Source organism: Anguilla rostrata, chromosome 8, assembly GCF_018555375.3.
Source record: "Anguilla rostrata isolate EN2019 chromosome 8, ASM1855537v3, whole genome shotgun sequence".
NCBI classification, from domain to species: Eukaryota; Metazoa; Chordata; class Actinopteri; order Anguilliformes; family Anguillidae; genus Anguilla; species Anguilla rostrata.
The window spans coordinates 55,787,381-55,803,741 of NC_057940.1; the positions used below are offsets into that span (position 1 = coordinate 55,787,381).

At 48.6% G+C, this 16,361-nt stretch overlaps 2 protein-coding genes and 1 long non-coding RNA gene across 6 annotated transcripts; 1 reads left to right on the forward strand and 2 right to left on the reverse strand.

Moving 5' to 3' along the window:
* Positions 1-812: 812 nt before the first annotated feature.
* On the reverse strand, positions 813-6,146 carry LOC135262182 (biotinidase-like). Of its 3 annotated transcripts, none has more exons than XM_064349090.1 (6): positions 5,791-6,146; positions 4,699-4,798; positions 4,514-4,662; positions 4,029-4,178; positions 2,264-3,454; positions 813-2,017 (listed from the first exon to the last, which is right to left on the reverse strand). In XM_064349090.1, the coding sequence occupies exons 1-6, from the start codon at positions 5,791-5,793 to the stop codon at positions 1,772-1,774; spliced, it is 1,839 nt and encodes a 612-aa protein (XP_064205160.1). In that variant the 5' UTR covers positions 5,794-6,146; the 3' UTR covers positions 813-1,771. The 3 variants fall into 3 exon arrangements, with proteins under 3 accessions (XP_064205160.1, XP_064205162.1, XP_064205161.1); XM_064349092.1 differs by having other exon boundaries at positions 5,002-6,146; XM_064349091.1 differs by having other exon boundaries at positions 4,699-6,146.
* A 2,880-nt stretch (positions 6,147-9,026) lies between these two features.
* Positions 9,027-10,993, forward strand: LOC135262196 (uncharacterized). Its single transcript, XR_010332133.1, has 2 exons — positions 9,027-9,362; positions 10,170-10,993. It is a non-coding gene; the product is annotated as an uncharacterized LOC135262196 (long non-coding RNA).
* Positions 9,897-12,893, reverse strand: LOC135262187 (biotinidase-like). 2 transcript variants are annotated; one of them, XM_064349107.1, is made up of 3 exons: positions 12,746-12,836; positions 12,153-12,277; positions 9,897-11,332 (listed from the first exon to the last, which is right to left on the reverse strand). In XM_064349107.1, exon 3 carries the CDS (start codon positions 11,309-11,311, stop codon positions 10,160-10,162), a length of 1,152 nt encoding a protein of 383 aa, XP_064205177.1. In that variant the 5' UTR covers positions 11,312-11,332; positions 12,153-12,277; positions 12,746-12,836; the 3' UTR covers positions 9,897-10,159. The 2 variants fall into 2 exon arrangements, with proteins under 2 accessions (XP_064205177.1, XP_064205176.1); XM_064349106.1 differs by having other exon boundaries at positions 9,900-11,332; positions 12,153-12,302; positions 12,746-12,893.
* Positions 12,894-16,361: the final 3,468 nt, after the last annotated feature.

The window sequence follows — 16,361 nt, forward strand, 5'->3', positions numbered from 1 at the left end:
GATATCACTGTGAGTAAAAGGTCCAGTTAGAAGGTGAAAGGTCAATTCTGCAAACCTGTCCATCTGTGAGTTTATCTGACTGTGAGCGTGTGTGTCTCTGAGCTTATGTGTCTGTGAACTTATGTCTGTGGGCTTATGTGTCTGTGAGCCCAGGTGTCTGAATTTATGTATCAGTGAGGTTATGAATCTGTGAGCTTGTCCATCTGTGAGTTTATGTGACTGTGACCTCATGTGTCTGTGAGTTTATGTGTCTGTGAGCTTATGTGACGGTGAGTTTGTGTCTGTGGGTTTGTGTCTGTGAGCTTATGCATCTGAGAGCTTATGTGTCCGTGAGCTTATGTGACAGTGAGCTTATGTGTCTGAGAGCTTATGTGTCTGTGGGTTTGTGTGTCTGTGAACTTGTGTCTGTGAACTTATGTGTCAATGAGCTTATGTGTCTGTGGGCTTGTGTGTCTGTGGACTTGTGTCTGTGAGCTTATGCATCTGAGAGCTTATGTGACAGTGAGCTTATGTGTCTATGGATTTATGTGTCTGTGGGCTTGTGTGTCTGTGGGTTTATGTGTCTGAGCTCATGTGTCTGTGGACATGTGTCTGTGGGCTTGTGTGTCAGTAAGCATATGCATCTGAGAGCTTGTGTCTGTGGGCTTATGTGTCTGAGCGTATGCATCTGGGAGCTTATGTGTCTGTGGATTTATGTGTCTGTGAGCTCATGCATCTGTGAGCTTGTCTGTCTGTCAGCTTAAGCGTCTGTGTGTTTGTGCTGCTTGTATCTGATTCCGGTGTTTTAATAAAATCCTGGCAACAGAACAAAATAGAATAGAAGAAAACTTTATTGTTCAAAGAAGTGGAAAATTGCCTTTGACCCATGTAGCAGTTGCCTTTGACCCTTGTAGCACACATGAACAAACATGGTATAAACAAAGTATGGAAAGAATCAAGAATGCAGGCAATAAAGGAATAAGAAACCATCCACAGTGACAGTGTAAAAACAGGGTGACAGTTAAACACCCAAAATGGGGGAAGTACAGGTCATTTCCTCACAGGCTGATTCACTGGGACGTTCGGAGACTGACTGCATATGGAACACGTCAGTATTGCTCCCAGTGGTGGTGGTTTAGACATGGTGCGGGCGTGGTCACGGTGAGGTGTAAGTGCGGTCATGGTGAGGTATAAGTGCGGTCATGGTGAGGTTTGGATGCGGTTGCAGTGAGGTGAGGGTGTGGTTGTGGTGAGGTCTGGGTGCGGTTGCGGTGAGGTGTGGGCGTGGTCACGGTGAGGTGTAAGTGCGGTCATGGTGAGGTATAAGTGCGGTCATGGTGAGGTTTGGATGCGGTTGCAGTGAGGTGAGGGTGTGGTTGTGGTGAGGTGTGGGTGCGGTTGCGGTGAGGTGTGGGCGTGGTCACGGTGAGGTTTGGGTGCGGTTGCAGTGAGGTGTGGGTGTGGTGAGGTGAGGGTGGGGTCATGGTGAGATGTGGTTGTGGTCATGGTGAGGTTTGGGAGTGGTCGTGGTGAGGTGAGGGTGTGGTCACGGTGAGCTGTGGTGAGATGTGGTTGTGGTCATGGTGAGGTTTGGGTGTGGTCGTGGTGAGGTGAGGGTGTGGTCACGGTGAGCTGTGGGTGCGGTTGCGGTGAGGTGTGGGTGTGGTCCCGGTGAGGTGAGGGTGTGGTTGTGGTGAGGTGAGGGTGTGGTTGTGGTGAGCTGTGGGTGCGGTGAGGTGAGGGTGTGGTCATGGTGAGGTGTGGGTGCGGTTGCAGTGAGGTGTGGGTGTGGTCATGGTGAGGTGAGGGTGTGGTCACGGTGAGCTGTGGGTGCGGTTGCGGTGAGGTGTGGGTGTGGTCCCGGTGAGGTGAGGGTGTGGTTGTGGTGAGGTGAGGGTGTGGTTGTGGTGAGCTGTGGGTGCGGTGAGATGTGGGTGTGGTCATGGTGAGGTGTGGTTGTGGTCATGGTGAGGTTTGGGTGCGGTCGTGGTGAGTTGTGGGTGTGGTCACAGTGAGCTGTGGGTGTGGTCGTTGTGAGGTGAGGGTGTGGTTGTGGTGAGCTGTGGGTGCGGTGAGGTGAGGGTGTGGTCATGGTGAGGTGTGGTTGTGGTCATGGTGAGGTTTGGGTGTGGTTGTGGTGAGCTGTGGGTGCGGTGAGGTGAGGGTGTGGTCATGGTGAGGTGTGGTTGTGGTCATGGTGAGGTTTGGGTGCGGTTGCAGTGAGGTGTGGGTGTGGTGAGGTGAGGGTGTGGTCATGGTGAGGTGAGGGTGTGGTCTTGGTGAGCTGTGGGTGCGGTTGCGGTGAGGTGTGGGTGTGGTCCCGGTCATACACTCTGCCGTAGAGCGCAGCAGTCACCAGACCGCGCTCCATCCCGTGGCGGCTCATGTAGAAGCCCCGCCCCTCCCAGCCGCTGTGGTCGATGCGGTCCAGCTGCACGTGGCTCCCGAGCACGCTTGGGAACACGTGGCGCGTGCTGAAGTTTCCCATCAGCCGGAAGTCCAGGAGCGTGTCGGCGTGGTCGATCGCTTTCCCACAGGTCTGAGGGGTGGGACCGCTGCACCTAATCAGCGCACACGCCTGCAAGTAGTATGGTCCATCATCCACGTGCAGGCCATCGAAGGCTGCCAGGGCATAGAGCTCCTGGGGTGCAGTGCGCCTTTGGAACTGCAGGTGGCAGCAGAGTGCGTTATCACACACAGACAGGTTTCCCTCAGCGCCCTCTACGAGCACCATGGTGAAATTGTCGCTCATCATATCCGCCTTGAAGGGGCTGCTGGGGGCAGCTGGCTCCTCTGGGCGACCCCTTCCCTCAGGGACAGTCCGCTGGCACTCCCCGTCCCCCTGCTGATAGCACGGGGTCTCCTGGTCTCCTGAGATGGGTGGTGGGAGGGGGAGGCTGTGGGAGTCCAGAACAGGCAGAGTTTTCACCAGCAGCCGGCCAGCTTCTGGCTCGCCCGCCCCCGCACGGTGATGTAATGTCTCCCGGGGGCTGAATATTCCGCTGCCGGTCATTGTCTCAGCATCTACGCGAAGGTTAGCGGACAGGAGGGTGGTGTTGGTGGCGTAGGAGAAAGAGCGGTGAATCTGTACAGCATCCAGCAGGGGGAGTGAGTTCATCCAGGCTGTGGGGAAGACCAGCTGCCGCACGCCCAGCTTCTCCACCAGCTCCACCGCTGGGTTGTAGAACATGATGTCGAAGCAGGTGAACAGGCCGAAGCGACCAGCGAAGGGTGTGTCGAAGGTGATGAGCTGGGGGTCAGCAGGCGTGTCAAACTGGGATTCGAAGTACAGGTTCCGCTTGCGGTAACGCGCTACCAGTGTGCCGTTAGCACTGAACACCACATTCGTGTTAAACTGGTAGCGCCCATCGGGGGGGCAGGGGGGGGTCTGGGCATCGCAGTCCTCACGCCCCGGCATGTTTGCCACCAGGTACAGGCTGTTGTTCTTGGCTATGCAGCTGAGACGATGCTGAACCTGCAGGTGGAGACAAACCCAAACAGAACTTTACAGCACCAAACTAGCTGTTACATCATACAGCCACAGTAAATTCATCAGACACATTGAGAAGGACATCTGACTACACAGAACCTGACTTCCTCCCCAATAGTATCTCCCTTTCTCCCACATGGAACCTCACTTCCTCTCCCACAGTACTTCACTTCCTCTCCCCATAGAACCTCACTTCCTCCCTCATAGTACCTCACATCGTCCTCCAGGGAGCCTTATTTCCTCCCTCATAGTACCTCACTTCCTCCCCCACAGAACTTAACTTCCTCCCCCATAGTACCTCACTTCGTCCTCCAGGGAGCCTTCTTTCCCCCCCAGAAAACCTCACTTCCTCCCCCATAGTACCTAATTTCCTCCCATACAGAGCCTCACTTCTCCCCAGTGAACTTCACTTTCTCCCCACAAAACTTCCCCCCCAAGAGAATCTCCCCATCCTCCAAAGTAGCTTCCTTTCTCCCACATGGAACCTCCCACACAGTACCTCACTTCCTCACCCACAGAACTTCACTTCCTCCCCCAGAGTACCTCCCCATCACAGTACCTCAGTATTAGGGAAGCGGGCTGGGTCAGAACAGGGGTTCCAGCTCACAGCCTTGGGGTCTGGCACCGTCTCCAGGTAACCAGCAATGGACTCCCTGCTGAAGTTAAAGCCATGGATGCCATCTTCTGGAAACACAATGATGTGGGCACCCTGAGGACAGGAAGTAGAGAGTTACTGCACACTGAATACAGGAAGTACAGAGCTACAGCACCCTGAGCACCGGAAGTACATAGTTAGTGCACCCTGAATGCAGGAAGTACACCCCAAACCAGCTGTGAGCACTTGTTGTGGGTGTGCAGATGTACGTGAACAGGTGTATGCATACATTTGTAGGTATGCAGGTGCAGGCATGTACGGTTACAGGTGTGGGTTTATTGCTATACTGGTGTAGGTGTGGAGGTTTACACGTGTAGGTTTCTAGGTGAACAGGTGGAGGTGTGTAGGTTTATAGATGTGTAGGCCCAGGTGTGCAGGTATGGTGTTACCTGTTTGGCGGCAGCAGCAGCCTGCTCCTCATACACGTCCAGGTTCTTATTCATGTGTTCCAGCGCTTCCTGTCTGCTCAGCGGAACCTTGGGCTGCGGCTTCCCAATGAGGTGGTGCTCGTACACGGCCGCCACGTAGGACCCACCCCCTGCCCCGCCCCCTTCTCCACCCCCTGCCCCGCCACCTTCCCCGTCCACCCCCAGGCTCAGCATGAGGACTGCAGCACCCAGAATACACCACGCCATCGTTGAACCCTGATCAGACCAGCGCCGATCCACTCTGCCCTGCAACAGAGAGACTCCAGGTAACAGCTGACCTCAGATCAGCAGGAAAACCCTCCACAGGGTGAAACGTTAGCCTGGCTAGCCTCGGTCCGAACCAGAGCCCCATGTACTGCTTCCTGTGTTCTGTGTGCTAGCATACTGTGTACTATACTGTTGAGCATGCAACATGCAGTATGCAAAAAAATATCCTCCAAACGTCCTACCTATGCAGTTGGCATTTAAATCTTGCGCAGTCTTGCTCACAAGTCGCCCTTGTTGTTGTTTTGTTGAAGTAAAATGTCAGTGAAGCAAACAATGTGTACTCAGCAAAAACCCAGAAATAAGTTTATCATCCGAGGATTTTAAGTACACTACATTCAGAGAAAATTTCTCCCGTTAACTTTCTCATCTAGTGTACCCAGCACGCTCACCCAATAGTGTGAAAGGGGTCTGATTCGGACAGCACCCGAGTCTCGTCTGTTTAACTGCACTCTGTCTATTGCAGCGATGCTCGTACCAGCCTCTGGAGAGCCGCAGGGTTTCTGTTTTTACTCAGCATTTCATTCATTTCATTACTCCGTCAAATCCGTTGATTTACCCAGTTAACTCGGCTCACAAAAAATATTTGATCTGATTTTGTCGCTCTTAATGTGAAAAAAACTGCGAGCAGATTCTGCGATATATTAGCGCTAAACACCAAACACCAGCATAAATACACATTCAGTAGGAAAGCGAATTCAAATACCCGGCTAGGCTACCCAAGAAGGCAGGATAAGCTTCAGTTAACGCGAGTCCCGGTTCTGTCTTCAATAGGCTGAATCTAACGTCTTTGATCTAACGTGAGCTGCGTTATACAAGGACTGTCCCATACTGCACCATACACAAAACTTTACATTTATGATGCCATTGTAGTTTCCCAGCTGGTAAACTGGCGATATTCGACAGTATATCGTGCGTTAGCTAGACCCTTGCCCTGTTCTGCAGTGTTTTATTAAAGAAAATTCCGGACTCACCATCTGGCGAAAGAGAGCTCCAAATACGCGACTCTGTGATAGCGGCTGATAATAAAGCGTGTGGCGCTTATTTCTCAGAAATGAGCGTTGAAATTTCGGACATGTCCGAAAAATAGCCTCGTGATTGGCTGCACCCTTTGCAAGGTCTTATATGGACATATCTTTTATCGACTGGATCAGCAGTCGTTCGGTTTCTGAGAAGCTGTACAGTGTATCGTTAAATTATTCGCTCAGACTACTTTGTAGACCTGTCCCCTCCTCTCCATTTTTCCTCTCTTCTTTTTAATTTCCCTACTCAATGTGTTGCACATTAATTTACTTGCGATTGTTGATCTATCAACTTTATGTCTTTGGATGTACTACGTTCTGTCGTGCATTTGCACTTTGTGTTTCAAATAAAAATAATTATAAAAATGAGAAGGTGAATCGCCTTCGCAGCATTGATTTTAAAAAACGAACACCATCGATGCGGCTTTGTTTTAGAGGAACTATACATGGAATTGCCATTTAAATCTGCCAGTTCGCCTTCCGTTTCAAACCGCGCTGCTAGTTAACTTTTTACTGTCCTCGTGCAACCCTAACCCTTTGGCCGTGTTTTTTTGCGGTCAACGACATTACCCAACTGGCAGGCCAAGACAAATTTACTGAAACATAAAACAGACCACAGTCTAAAGTACAGATACATTTAATATTACGCAGTGTAATCCACTGTAATGTTAAATTTCGCTGTGTAATGCACTGGAATATGATTTAATGTAACACAGGAATTAAATAAAACTAAGCCATGGCAAGATGCTTAAATATGTTAAGAAAAATGTAAATATGAAAAAAATGTTTTATTTCTTTTAACAATCAAGGTAAACTGTTGGTTTGAAGGAGGCAAATATAGTTATTTATGTGTAGACATTTATTATGATGCAATTGTAGGTTCCCAGCTCACAGTTTTGACTATGTACCTGCACATAAACACAGGATTTTCTGCGTACTAATTTAGTGCGCAACTGGAGTTCAGTATCTGCTGATTGCCAGTAAGTCTCCTGCTAGTACGCCCACCCGCCCACCCCCCGTCCCCCCGTCCCCCCGTCCCCGATTCCCTTGAGCAAGGTACTTAACCTGCATTGCTTCTAGCTGTATAAATGGATTTGAGCTCTGGATAAGAGCCTCAGCTAAATGCATGTAATGAAATGTAAAATGTAACATTTCACTCTCGGTACCTTCGGTCAGATTGCTAGTGTTATGGTATGTCCCAGAAATTTCTTTGTGGCGTGTAATCATAGCCAATGCATGTAGGTTGTTTGTATTAAAAAGTAACGAAGCTATCTCTGGTAATATTTTCAGAATTTAGCAAAATAGCGACACTCTTTCTGTCCAAATCCTGATAATGACGCATGATCAAAAAGCATCGTTCACATCAGAGAATAACGCCGTGAGTTGGCCCGGCCAGAGAAGTTTTCGGACTTAGCATCTGATGAAGGCTTTCAAGCTCTGCGTCTCTGCGATGACCGCCGATAGTAAATTAGCCCGTACACGCCGTTCATTTATAAGAATTGATTGATGCAATTTCGCACGTCAAAAAAGTTTGTTTTCTTCTTGGGTTGAATATTCCTTTGTAGATATTTTTAATGAATGCTATCTTAAGTTTGTTGCCAATTTCTGTCGCTCCGAGATCACCTATTTCTGTGCTGTTATACAGAACCGCTTTCTCCAAGCCTGCAGCCAGTTGAGTCTCTGAAAAGCTGGCGGCGGTTTCGGAAGCGAAGAGCGACACCACCGGGCTTTGGAGACTAAAATTTTAATTACTCCAACACCGTAAGTATCCTCCTCCTTCCACGACTTTCCGAAACATTTGTACTTAAAATAAGCGCGTTTTTAAAATTCGGGAAAAAACGACTCCGTTAAGAAATAGACAGTTTGTCTTATTTTCAACAACAGGTGCTTTTACACAGGTGCGAATCAGTCGCTGTTTACACGCTGTTCAGCAATTGTATGACCAGTAGGCCTACTTGTCTTTGAATTTCCCAGTTGAGCGATATCGAAATTAACTGCGCACATGTAATCACAGGAAATTAATTCACTGCAATTGTGATGTTGATAAAGCCTTTAGGGTGGGGACGATAGAAATGACAGGCTAAGAACTCCGCGGAGATAACGCTACCACATATTGTCAGGTTTTCACTGAAACTGAGACTTTGAATAGACAGAATAGAATAGCTACAAGACAACTGCGTGAACTATAACCGATTTCTGTGCGTGCGGTCCCAGCAATTAATAATATTTTTTATTTAATTCTTGGTTTAATAATTCACATTTACAATTAAGAAAGTTTTAGATTTTCTCGTTCATAATATTCCACAGTTCTGTACTATGCTTCGTCAAAAACCCTTAATTGTACTACCTTTCGAATCTTTTGTTTTAATTCTGAGACCAGGGATTGATCTTTCAGCCGATTTACGTTTAATTTCCAGTATTTCTTCTTTTATCACCTTCCCTTGTGTTGGCACTCGTCGCGCCAAGCGGTCTCCATTTACAGATCTCGTCTGAGGATTACTTGAGCTGTATATTTGATCCATAAATCCTACCCATTCTTGTCTTAGTTTTGTGTAAAACCTTGAAAATCCCTCATCACATGGATATAATTTTAAAACGGACCTTCATGTTAAAAGCGTTGTATATGTTTCCGACAGTGTCTGACCAACCCTTCTTCTTTAAAAATCAGTTATTGTTCTTCAATTACTATGTTAAAATCTCGTGCAAAATAATATTCTGGCCTGTGCATGGCACTTCTTTAATGAAATATTAGAATTTTTCTTGATTTAAACATTTTGTGATTTTAACAGAATTCCCAAACTCCTCGCTGTCACAGCCAATAGAGTCTTCTAAAATCCTTCCATTGACCTTTTATGTCGTCTGTGTGTTAATGTTGTACACCCTGGGCATACATTACACATGGGCATAATGAATAGGAACATCAGCCAAACATCATGTTAAATTTAGTCTATGTTTTGGCCATTTTTGTGCTGGCCTCTTGTCTATGGGGAAATTATCATGGGGCATCTCCGTAGGAAAAAAAACAAATCTCCACTTTCCTCTGTCTCTGAGGCTCTGTCAGACTCCTCTTCACTCTCAGCATTACTGTTGTCTTAATTATAGTCATCCCCGTGAGCTTGTGTGTCTGTGAGCCTGTGTGCGTCAGTGAGCTTGTGCGTCAGTGAGCTTGTGTGTCTGAGCCTTGTGTGTCTGTGAGCCTGTGCTGGAAAGCTTGTGTGTGATTCCGGTGTTTTAATAAAATCCTGGAAATAGGACAGAATAAAAGAGAACTTTATTGTCAAAACAAGTGGAAATTTCCTGTGATGCATGTAGCAGTTAGTTGTAGCACACACTGACAAAGACAGTATAATCAACAAAGTATTAAAACAATCAAGAATGCAGGAAATGAAGGAATAAGAAACCAGCCACAGTGATGGTGCAAAAAACAGGGTGACACAGTTAAACACCCGAAATGAGGGAAGTACAGGACATTTCCTCACGGGCTGATTCACTGTGAGGTGAGGTGTGGGTGTGGTCAGGGTGAGGTGTGGATGTGGTCATGGTGAGGTGTGGGTGCAGTCAGGGTGAGGTGTGGGTGTGGTCAGGGTGAGGTGTAGGTGTGTGTGCGGTCAGGGTGAGGTGTAGGTGTGGGTGCAGTCAGGGTGAGGTGTGGGTGTGGTCAGGGTGAGGTGTAGGTGTGTGTGCGGTCAGGGTGAGGTGTGGGTGTGGTCAGGGTGAGGTGTAGGTGTGGGTGCGGTCAGGGTGAGGTGTGGGTGTGGTCAGGGTGAGGTGTAGGTGTGGGTGCAGTCAGGGTGAGGTGTAGGTGTGGGTGCGGTCAGGGTGAGGTGTGGGTGTGGTCAGGGTGAGTGTAGGTGTGGGTGCGGTCAGGGTGAGGGTGGTAGGGTGGTGGGTGCAGGTGGGTGAGGTGTGGGTGTGGTCAGGGTGAGGTGTAGGTGTGGGTGCGGTCAGGGTGAGGTGTGGGTGTGGTCAGGGTGAGGTGTGGGTGAGGTGTAGGTGTGGGTGCGGTCAGGGTGAGGTGTGGGTGTGGTCAGGGTGAGGTGTAGGTGTGGGTGCGGTCAGGGTGAGGTGTGGGTGCGGTCAGGGTGAGGTGTGGGTGTGGTCAGGGTGAGGTGTAGGTGTGGGTGCAGTCAGGGTGAGGTGTGGGTGCGGTCAGGGTGAGGTGTGGGTGTGGTCAGGGTGAGGTGTAGGTGTGGGTGCGGTCAGGGTGAGGTGTGGGTGTGGTCAGGGTGAGGTGTAGGTGTGGGTGCAGTCAGGGTGAGGTGTGGGTGCGGTCAGGGTGAGGTGTGGGTGTGGTCAGGGTGAGGTGTAGGTGTGGGTGCAGTCAGGGTGAGGTGTGGGTGTGGTCCCGGTCATACACTCTGCCGTAGAGCGCAGCAGTCACCAGACCGCGCTCCATCCCGTGGCGGGTCATGTAGAAGCCCCGCCCCTCCCAGCCGCTGTGGTCGATGCGGTCCAGCTGCATGTGGCTCCCGAGCACGCTTGGGAACACGTGGCGCGTGCTGAAGTTTCCCATCAGCCGGAAGTCCAGGAGCGTGTCGGCGTGGTCGATCGCTTTCCCACAGGTCTGAGGGGTGAGACCGCTGCACCTAATCAGTGCACACACCTGCAAGTACGTTCTGTTCTTATGCAGGCCATCGAAGGCTGCCAAGGCATAGAGCTCCTGGGGCGCAGTGCGCCTTCGGAACTGCAGGTGGCAGCAGAGTGCGTTATCGCACACAGACAGGTTACCCTCAGCGCCCTCTACGAGCACCATGGTGTAATTGTCACGCATCATCACTGCCTTGAAGGGGCTGCTGGGGGCAGCTGGCTCCTCGGGGTGACCCCTTCCCTCAGGGACAGTCCGCTTCCACTCCCTGTCCCCCTGCTGGTATTGCTGGGGCTCCTGCTCTCCTGAGAAGGGTGGTGGGAGGGGGGGGCTGTGGGAGTCCAGAACAGGAAGAGTTTTCACCAGCAGCTGGCCGGCTTCTGGCTCGCCCGCCCGTGCGTGGTGATATAGAGCCTCCCGGGGGCTGAATATCCCGCTGCCGGTCATTCTCAGCTTTTCTACGCGAAGGTTAGCGGACAGGAGGGTGGTGCTAGTGGCGTAGGAGAAGGAGCGGTGAAACTGTACAGAATCCAGCAGGGGGAGTGCGTTCATCCAGGCTGTGGGGAAGATGAGCTGCCGCACGCCCAGCTTCTCCACCAGCTCCACCGCTGGGTTGTAGAACAGGATGTCGAAGCAGGTGAACAGGCCGAAGCGACCAGCGAAGGGTGTGTCGAAGGTGATGAGCTGGGGGTCAGCAGGCGTGTCAAACTCGAATTCGAAGTACAGGTTCCGCTTGCGGTAACGCGCTACCAGTGTGCCGTTAGCACTGAACACCACATTCGTGTTAAACTGGTAGCGCCCATCGGGGGGGCAGGGGGGGGTCTGGGCATCGCAATCCTCACGCCCCGGCATGTTTGCCACCAGGTACAGGCTGTTGTTCTTGGCCATGCAGCTGAGACGATGCTGAACCTGCAGGTGGAGACAAACCCAAACAGAACTTTACAGCACCAAACAAGCTGTCACATCATACAACCACAGTAAATTCATCAGACACATTGAGAAGGAGTAAAGTAAAACTTTCTAAATTAAATCTCCTCTCACATAGTACAGAACCTCACGGCCTCCTACTCAGAACCTCACTTTTTCCCACAGAACCTTGCTTTCTCTGGCAGTACCTCACTAACTCCCACACAGAAACTCACTTCCACACAGTACCTCACTACTTCTCACACAGAACCTTGCTTCCTCCTACACAGAATCTCATTTCCACACAGTACCTCACTTCCTCCCACACAACCTTACTTCCTCTCGTACAGTACCTTTCTTCCTTTCACACGGAACCTTGTTTCCACTTACAGAGAAAGTTAGGTTCCGTGTAGGTGGAAGTAATGTTCCGTGTGAAAGGAAGAAAGGTACGATGTGAGAGGAAGTAAGGTTTTGTTGCAGGTACTTCCCATACCATACCTGACATCCTCCCACATATAACCTCATTACCTCACATACAGTGTATCACTTCCTCTCACATGGAACTTTGCTTCTTCCCACACAGAACCTCACGTCCTCCCACTGAGCACCTCACTTCTTTCCCCAAGGTACCTTACTTCCTCCCACACAGAACCTCACTTCCTCCCACACTGCATTTCACATCCTTCCACACAGAACACCTCACTTCCACTTGCAGCACCTTGCTTCCTCCTGCACAGATCCTCACTTACTCTCAAGCAGTACCCCACCTCATAGTACCTCACTTCCTCCCCCAGAGTACCTCAGTTCCTCCCCATCACAGTACCTCAGTATTAGGGAAGCGGGTTGGGTCAGAACAGGGGTTCCAGCTCACAGCCGTGGGGTCTGGCACCGTCTCCAGGTAACCAACGATGGACTCCCTGCTGAAGTTAAAGCCATGGATACCATCTTCTGGAAACACAATGATGTGGGCATGCTGAGGACAGGAAGTAGAGAGTTACTGCACACTGAATACAGGAAGTACAGAGCTACAGTACCCTGAGCACCTGAAGTACATAGTTACTGCACCCTGAATGCAGGAAGTACACCCCGAACCAGCTGTGAGCACTTCTTGTGGGTGTGCAGATGTAGGTGAACAGGTGTATGCATACATTTGTAGGTATACAGGTGCAGGCATGTAAGGTTACAGGTGTAGGTTTATTGCTATACTGGTGTAGGTGTGGAAGTTTACACGTGTAGGTTTACAGATGTATAGGTCCAGGTGTGGAGGTTTACACGTGTAGGTTTATATTTGATGGCATAGGTCTGTATGTATACAGGTGGAGGTGTGTAGGTTTCTAGGTGAACAGGTGCAGGTGTGGAGGTTTACACATGTAGATTTACAGATGTGTAGGTCCAGGTGTGCAGGTATGGTGTTACCTGTTTGGCGGCAGCAGCAGCCTGCTCCTCATACACGTCCAGGTTCTTATTCATGTGTTCCAGCGCTTCCTGCCGGCTCAGCGGAACCTTGGGCTGCGGGTTCCGAATGACGTGGTGCTCGTACACGGCCGCCACGTAGGACCCACCCCCTGCCACGCCCCCTTCTCCACCCCCTGCCCCGTCCACCCCCAGGCTCAGCATGAGGACAGAAGCAGCACGCAGAATGTACTGCGCCATCGCTGAACCCAGATCAGACCACCACCGATCCACTCCGCCCTGCAACAGAGAGACTCCAGGTAACAGCTGACCTCAGATCAGCAGGAAAACCCTGCACAGGGTGAAATGTTAGCCTGGCCCCAGTCAGAGGCTCAGTCCGAACCAGAGCCCCATGTACTGCTTCCTGTGTTCTGTGTACTAGCATACTGTGTACTATACTGTTGAGTATGCAACATGCAGTATTAAAAAATATCCCCCAGATGTCCTACCTATGCAGTTGGCGTTTAAATCTTGCGCAGCCTTGCTCACAAGTCGTCCTTGTTGTTGAAGGAAAATGTCAGTGCAGCAAACAATGTGTACTCGGCAAAAACCCAGATAAATAAGTTTATCATCCGAGCATAAAGTACATTACATTCAGAGAAAATTTCTCCCGTTAAAGGGCAACTTGTAGGTTGGCATAACCGTGATTTAATATGTGGGGAAATGATGTAGCAATGGGGTTTTAATGTTAAAAATTTTAAAAATACGCTTAGAATGACATCTCTGCTTTATTTTGTGACGTGATCGGCCACGCCCACCTCAAATCCGGGGAAATCGAACGTGACGTCACATAAGTGAGTCGGAACAGAGCTAGAGCTGAGACCAATGGCAAAGTAAGCAATATTAACAGAAATGTGAATCACAATCTTGACATCGTGGAGACTTGATGAGGTATAAAATCATCTTGCCAATACTTGTGATGGGCCACAGCCGTATAATTTCGAGCCTGCAAGGCGCCCAAGGGACCAGGAACAGGATGACAAAAACAACGGGGAATGCCAATAGATGGAGTTGTGGCGTGAGGAGATCCTGTTGTGAACTGGACGGATGTCTTGTGAGTGACTCGTGAGAGCTACTGTACTATGACAAAAGCTTCTGCTGCTTAACATTGTTTGCTTAGTTAATGCATATCAGGCAGTACCTGAAACGAACAGTTATCAGGTACAGGCTCCGTCTGAAAGCTTATGTTCATAATCAGTTAACTGGGATGTTGCTAGCTAAACATTGCGTTGCTAGATAACTGTTATATAATTACATTTTAGATATCTACAAATGCATTTTGACTAGTCATAATTACAACGTGACTAGTCAGAATGATAATTCAAGATATCTGCAATTATAAACTGATTAGTAAGAACGATCATTTAAGATATCTGCAAATATATTTTGACTAGTCAAAATTCCATTTAAAGATTTCTATAATGACACAAGAATCGTCATTCGACTTGTCACACATACCGAATGGTAATTAAAGAGATCTGGAATTCCGTTTTGAGTAGTGAAAATGGTATTTTCAGATATCTGAATTTGAATTACTCCTAGTCAAATCTGCTGTGCCTGACGTGACTGTGATGCAAGGCCTCGCAGTGGATACTGGTCTTAATGTTTACTGTTTGAACGAGCTATGTTCATGGCTCAGGGTAGCTGATACTTTATGAGAATTAGACCTTGTCGGATCTATGTTCTGTAGTTTTTCCAACGACCTTCGGTATACACTTATTGCACGTCGCTTTGGATAAAAACGTCTGCCAAATAAAATATTTTGTAAATGCAATGTTTTGCAAACCTGATGCGATCAATTATGGTTTAAGAAATGGCTGTTGTTGTTCTCTAAAAAAAAGTAAGAGAGAGGGTGAAACAGTTGTCTTGTTTTTAAAAAGTAAAGTTAACTGCTCATTTCTCGCACGGGCCGCAGCATTGAAAACCCTGACGAAGATGCTTGACTCTGGTTCAAGTTGGTCTGACATGGTGGTTGCTGCGTTAGTAGAACGAGGAAATTCGTACAAAGAGCCAGTTTTTGATATCTACAACTGCATTTTGACTAGTCAAAATGGTAATAGAAGATGTCTATACATGTATCCCGACTAGTCAGAATGATCATTGAAGATATCTCCCAAATAATATCAGTCTCGTTTCAAGATATCCATAACTTCTTTGTAGATATCTTAAAAGGACATTTGAGTAGTAATAACTCAAATTTGAGATATCTCCACTTCAGTTTTGACTAGTCATAACTCCAGTTCAAGATATCTACAATTGAATTTTGACTAGTAATATCTTAGTTTCAGATATAAAAAAAGATAATTTAGATATCTTCAATAACAAGAAATTAAAGATATCTTTAACTGGAATTATGACTAGTCAGAACTAAAGTGAAGATATCCTGAATTTGAGTTACGACTAGCCATAATTTAAAGGGAGATATCTGGAATTCACGTTTTAGATAGTCGAAACTGAATTGTAGATATCTTTAATTGCAGTTCCATTGAACTTAATGGCGAAATCTTACTAGTCAAAATGTCATTAAAGATATCTTAAATTGAAGGCATAGGCCTATACGTATACAGGTGGAGGTGTGTAGGTTTCTAGGTGAACAGGTGCAGGTGTGAAGGTTTAGATGTGTAGGTCCAGGTGTGCAGGTATGGTGTTACCTTTTCGGTGGCAGCAGTAGCCTCCTCCTCATACACGTCCAGGTTCTTCATGTGTTCCTGCGCTTCCTGCCGGCTCAGCGGAACCTTGGGCTGCGGCTTCCGAATGAGGTGGTGCTCGTAGGCCGCCACGTAGGACCCGCCCCCTTCTTCACCCCCTGCCCCCTCCACCCACAGGCTCAGCATGAGGACTGCAGCACCCAGAATACACCACGCCATTGTTGAACCCAGATCAGACCAGCACCGATCCACTCTGCCCTGCAACAGAGAGACTCCAGGTAACAGCTGACCTCAGATCAGCAGGAAACCCCTCCTCAGGGTGAAACATTAGCCTGGCCCCGGTCAGAGGCTCGGTCCGAACCAGAGCCCCATGTACTGCTTCCTGTGTTCTGTGTACTAGCATACCGTGTACTATACTGTTGAGTATGCGACATGCAGTATGCAAAAAATATCCCCCAGACGTCCTACCTATGCAGTTGGCATTTAAATCTTGCGCAGCCTTGCTCACAAGTCGCCCTTGTTGTTGTTTTGTTGAAGTAAAATGTCAGTGAAGCAAACAATGTGTACTCAGCAAAAACCCAGAAATAAGTTTATCATCCGAGGATTTTAAGTACACTACATTCAGAGAAAATTTCTCCCGTTAACTTTCTCATCCAGTGTACCCAGCACGCCCACTCAATAGTGTGAAAGGGCTCTGATTCGGCCAGCACCCGAGTCTCGCCTGTTTAACTGCACTCTGTCTATTGCAGCGATGCTCGTACCAGCCTCTGGAGAGCCGCAGGGTTTCTGTTTTTACTCAGCATTTCATTCATTTCATTACTCCGTTAAATCCGTTGATTTACCCAGTTAACTCGGCTCACAAAAATTATTTGATCTGATTTGGTCGCTCTTAATGTTAAAAACCAAACACCAGCATAAATACCTATTCAGTA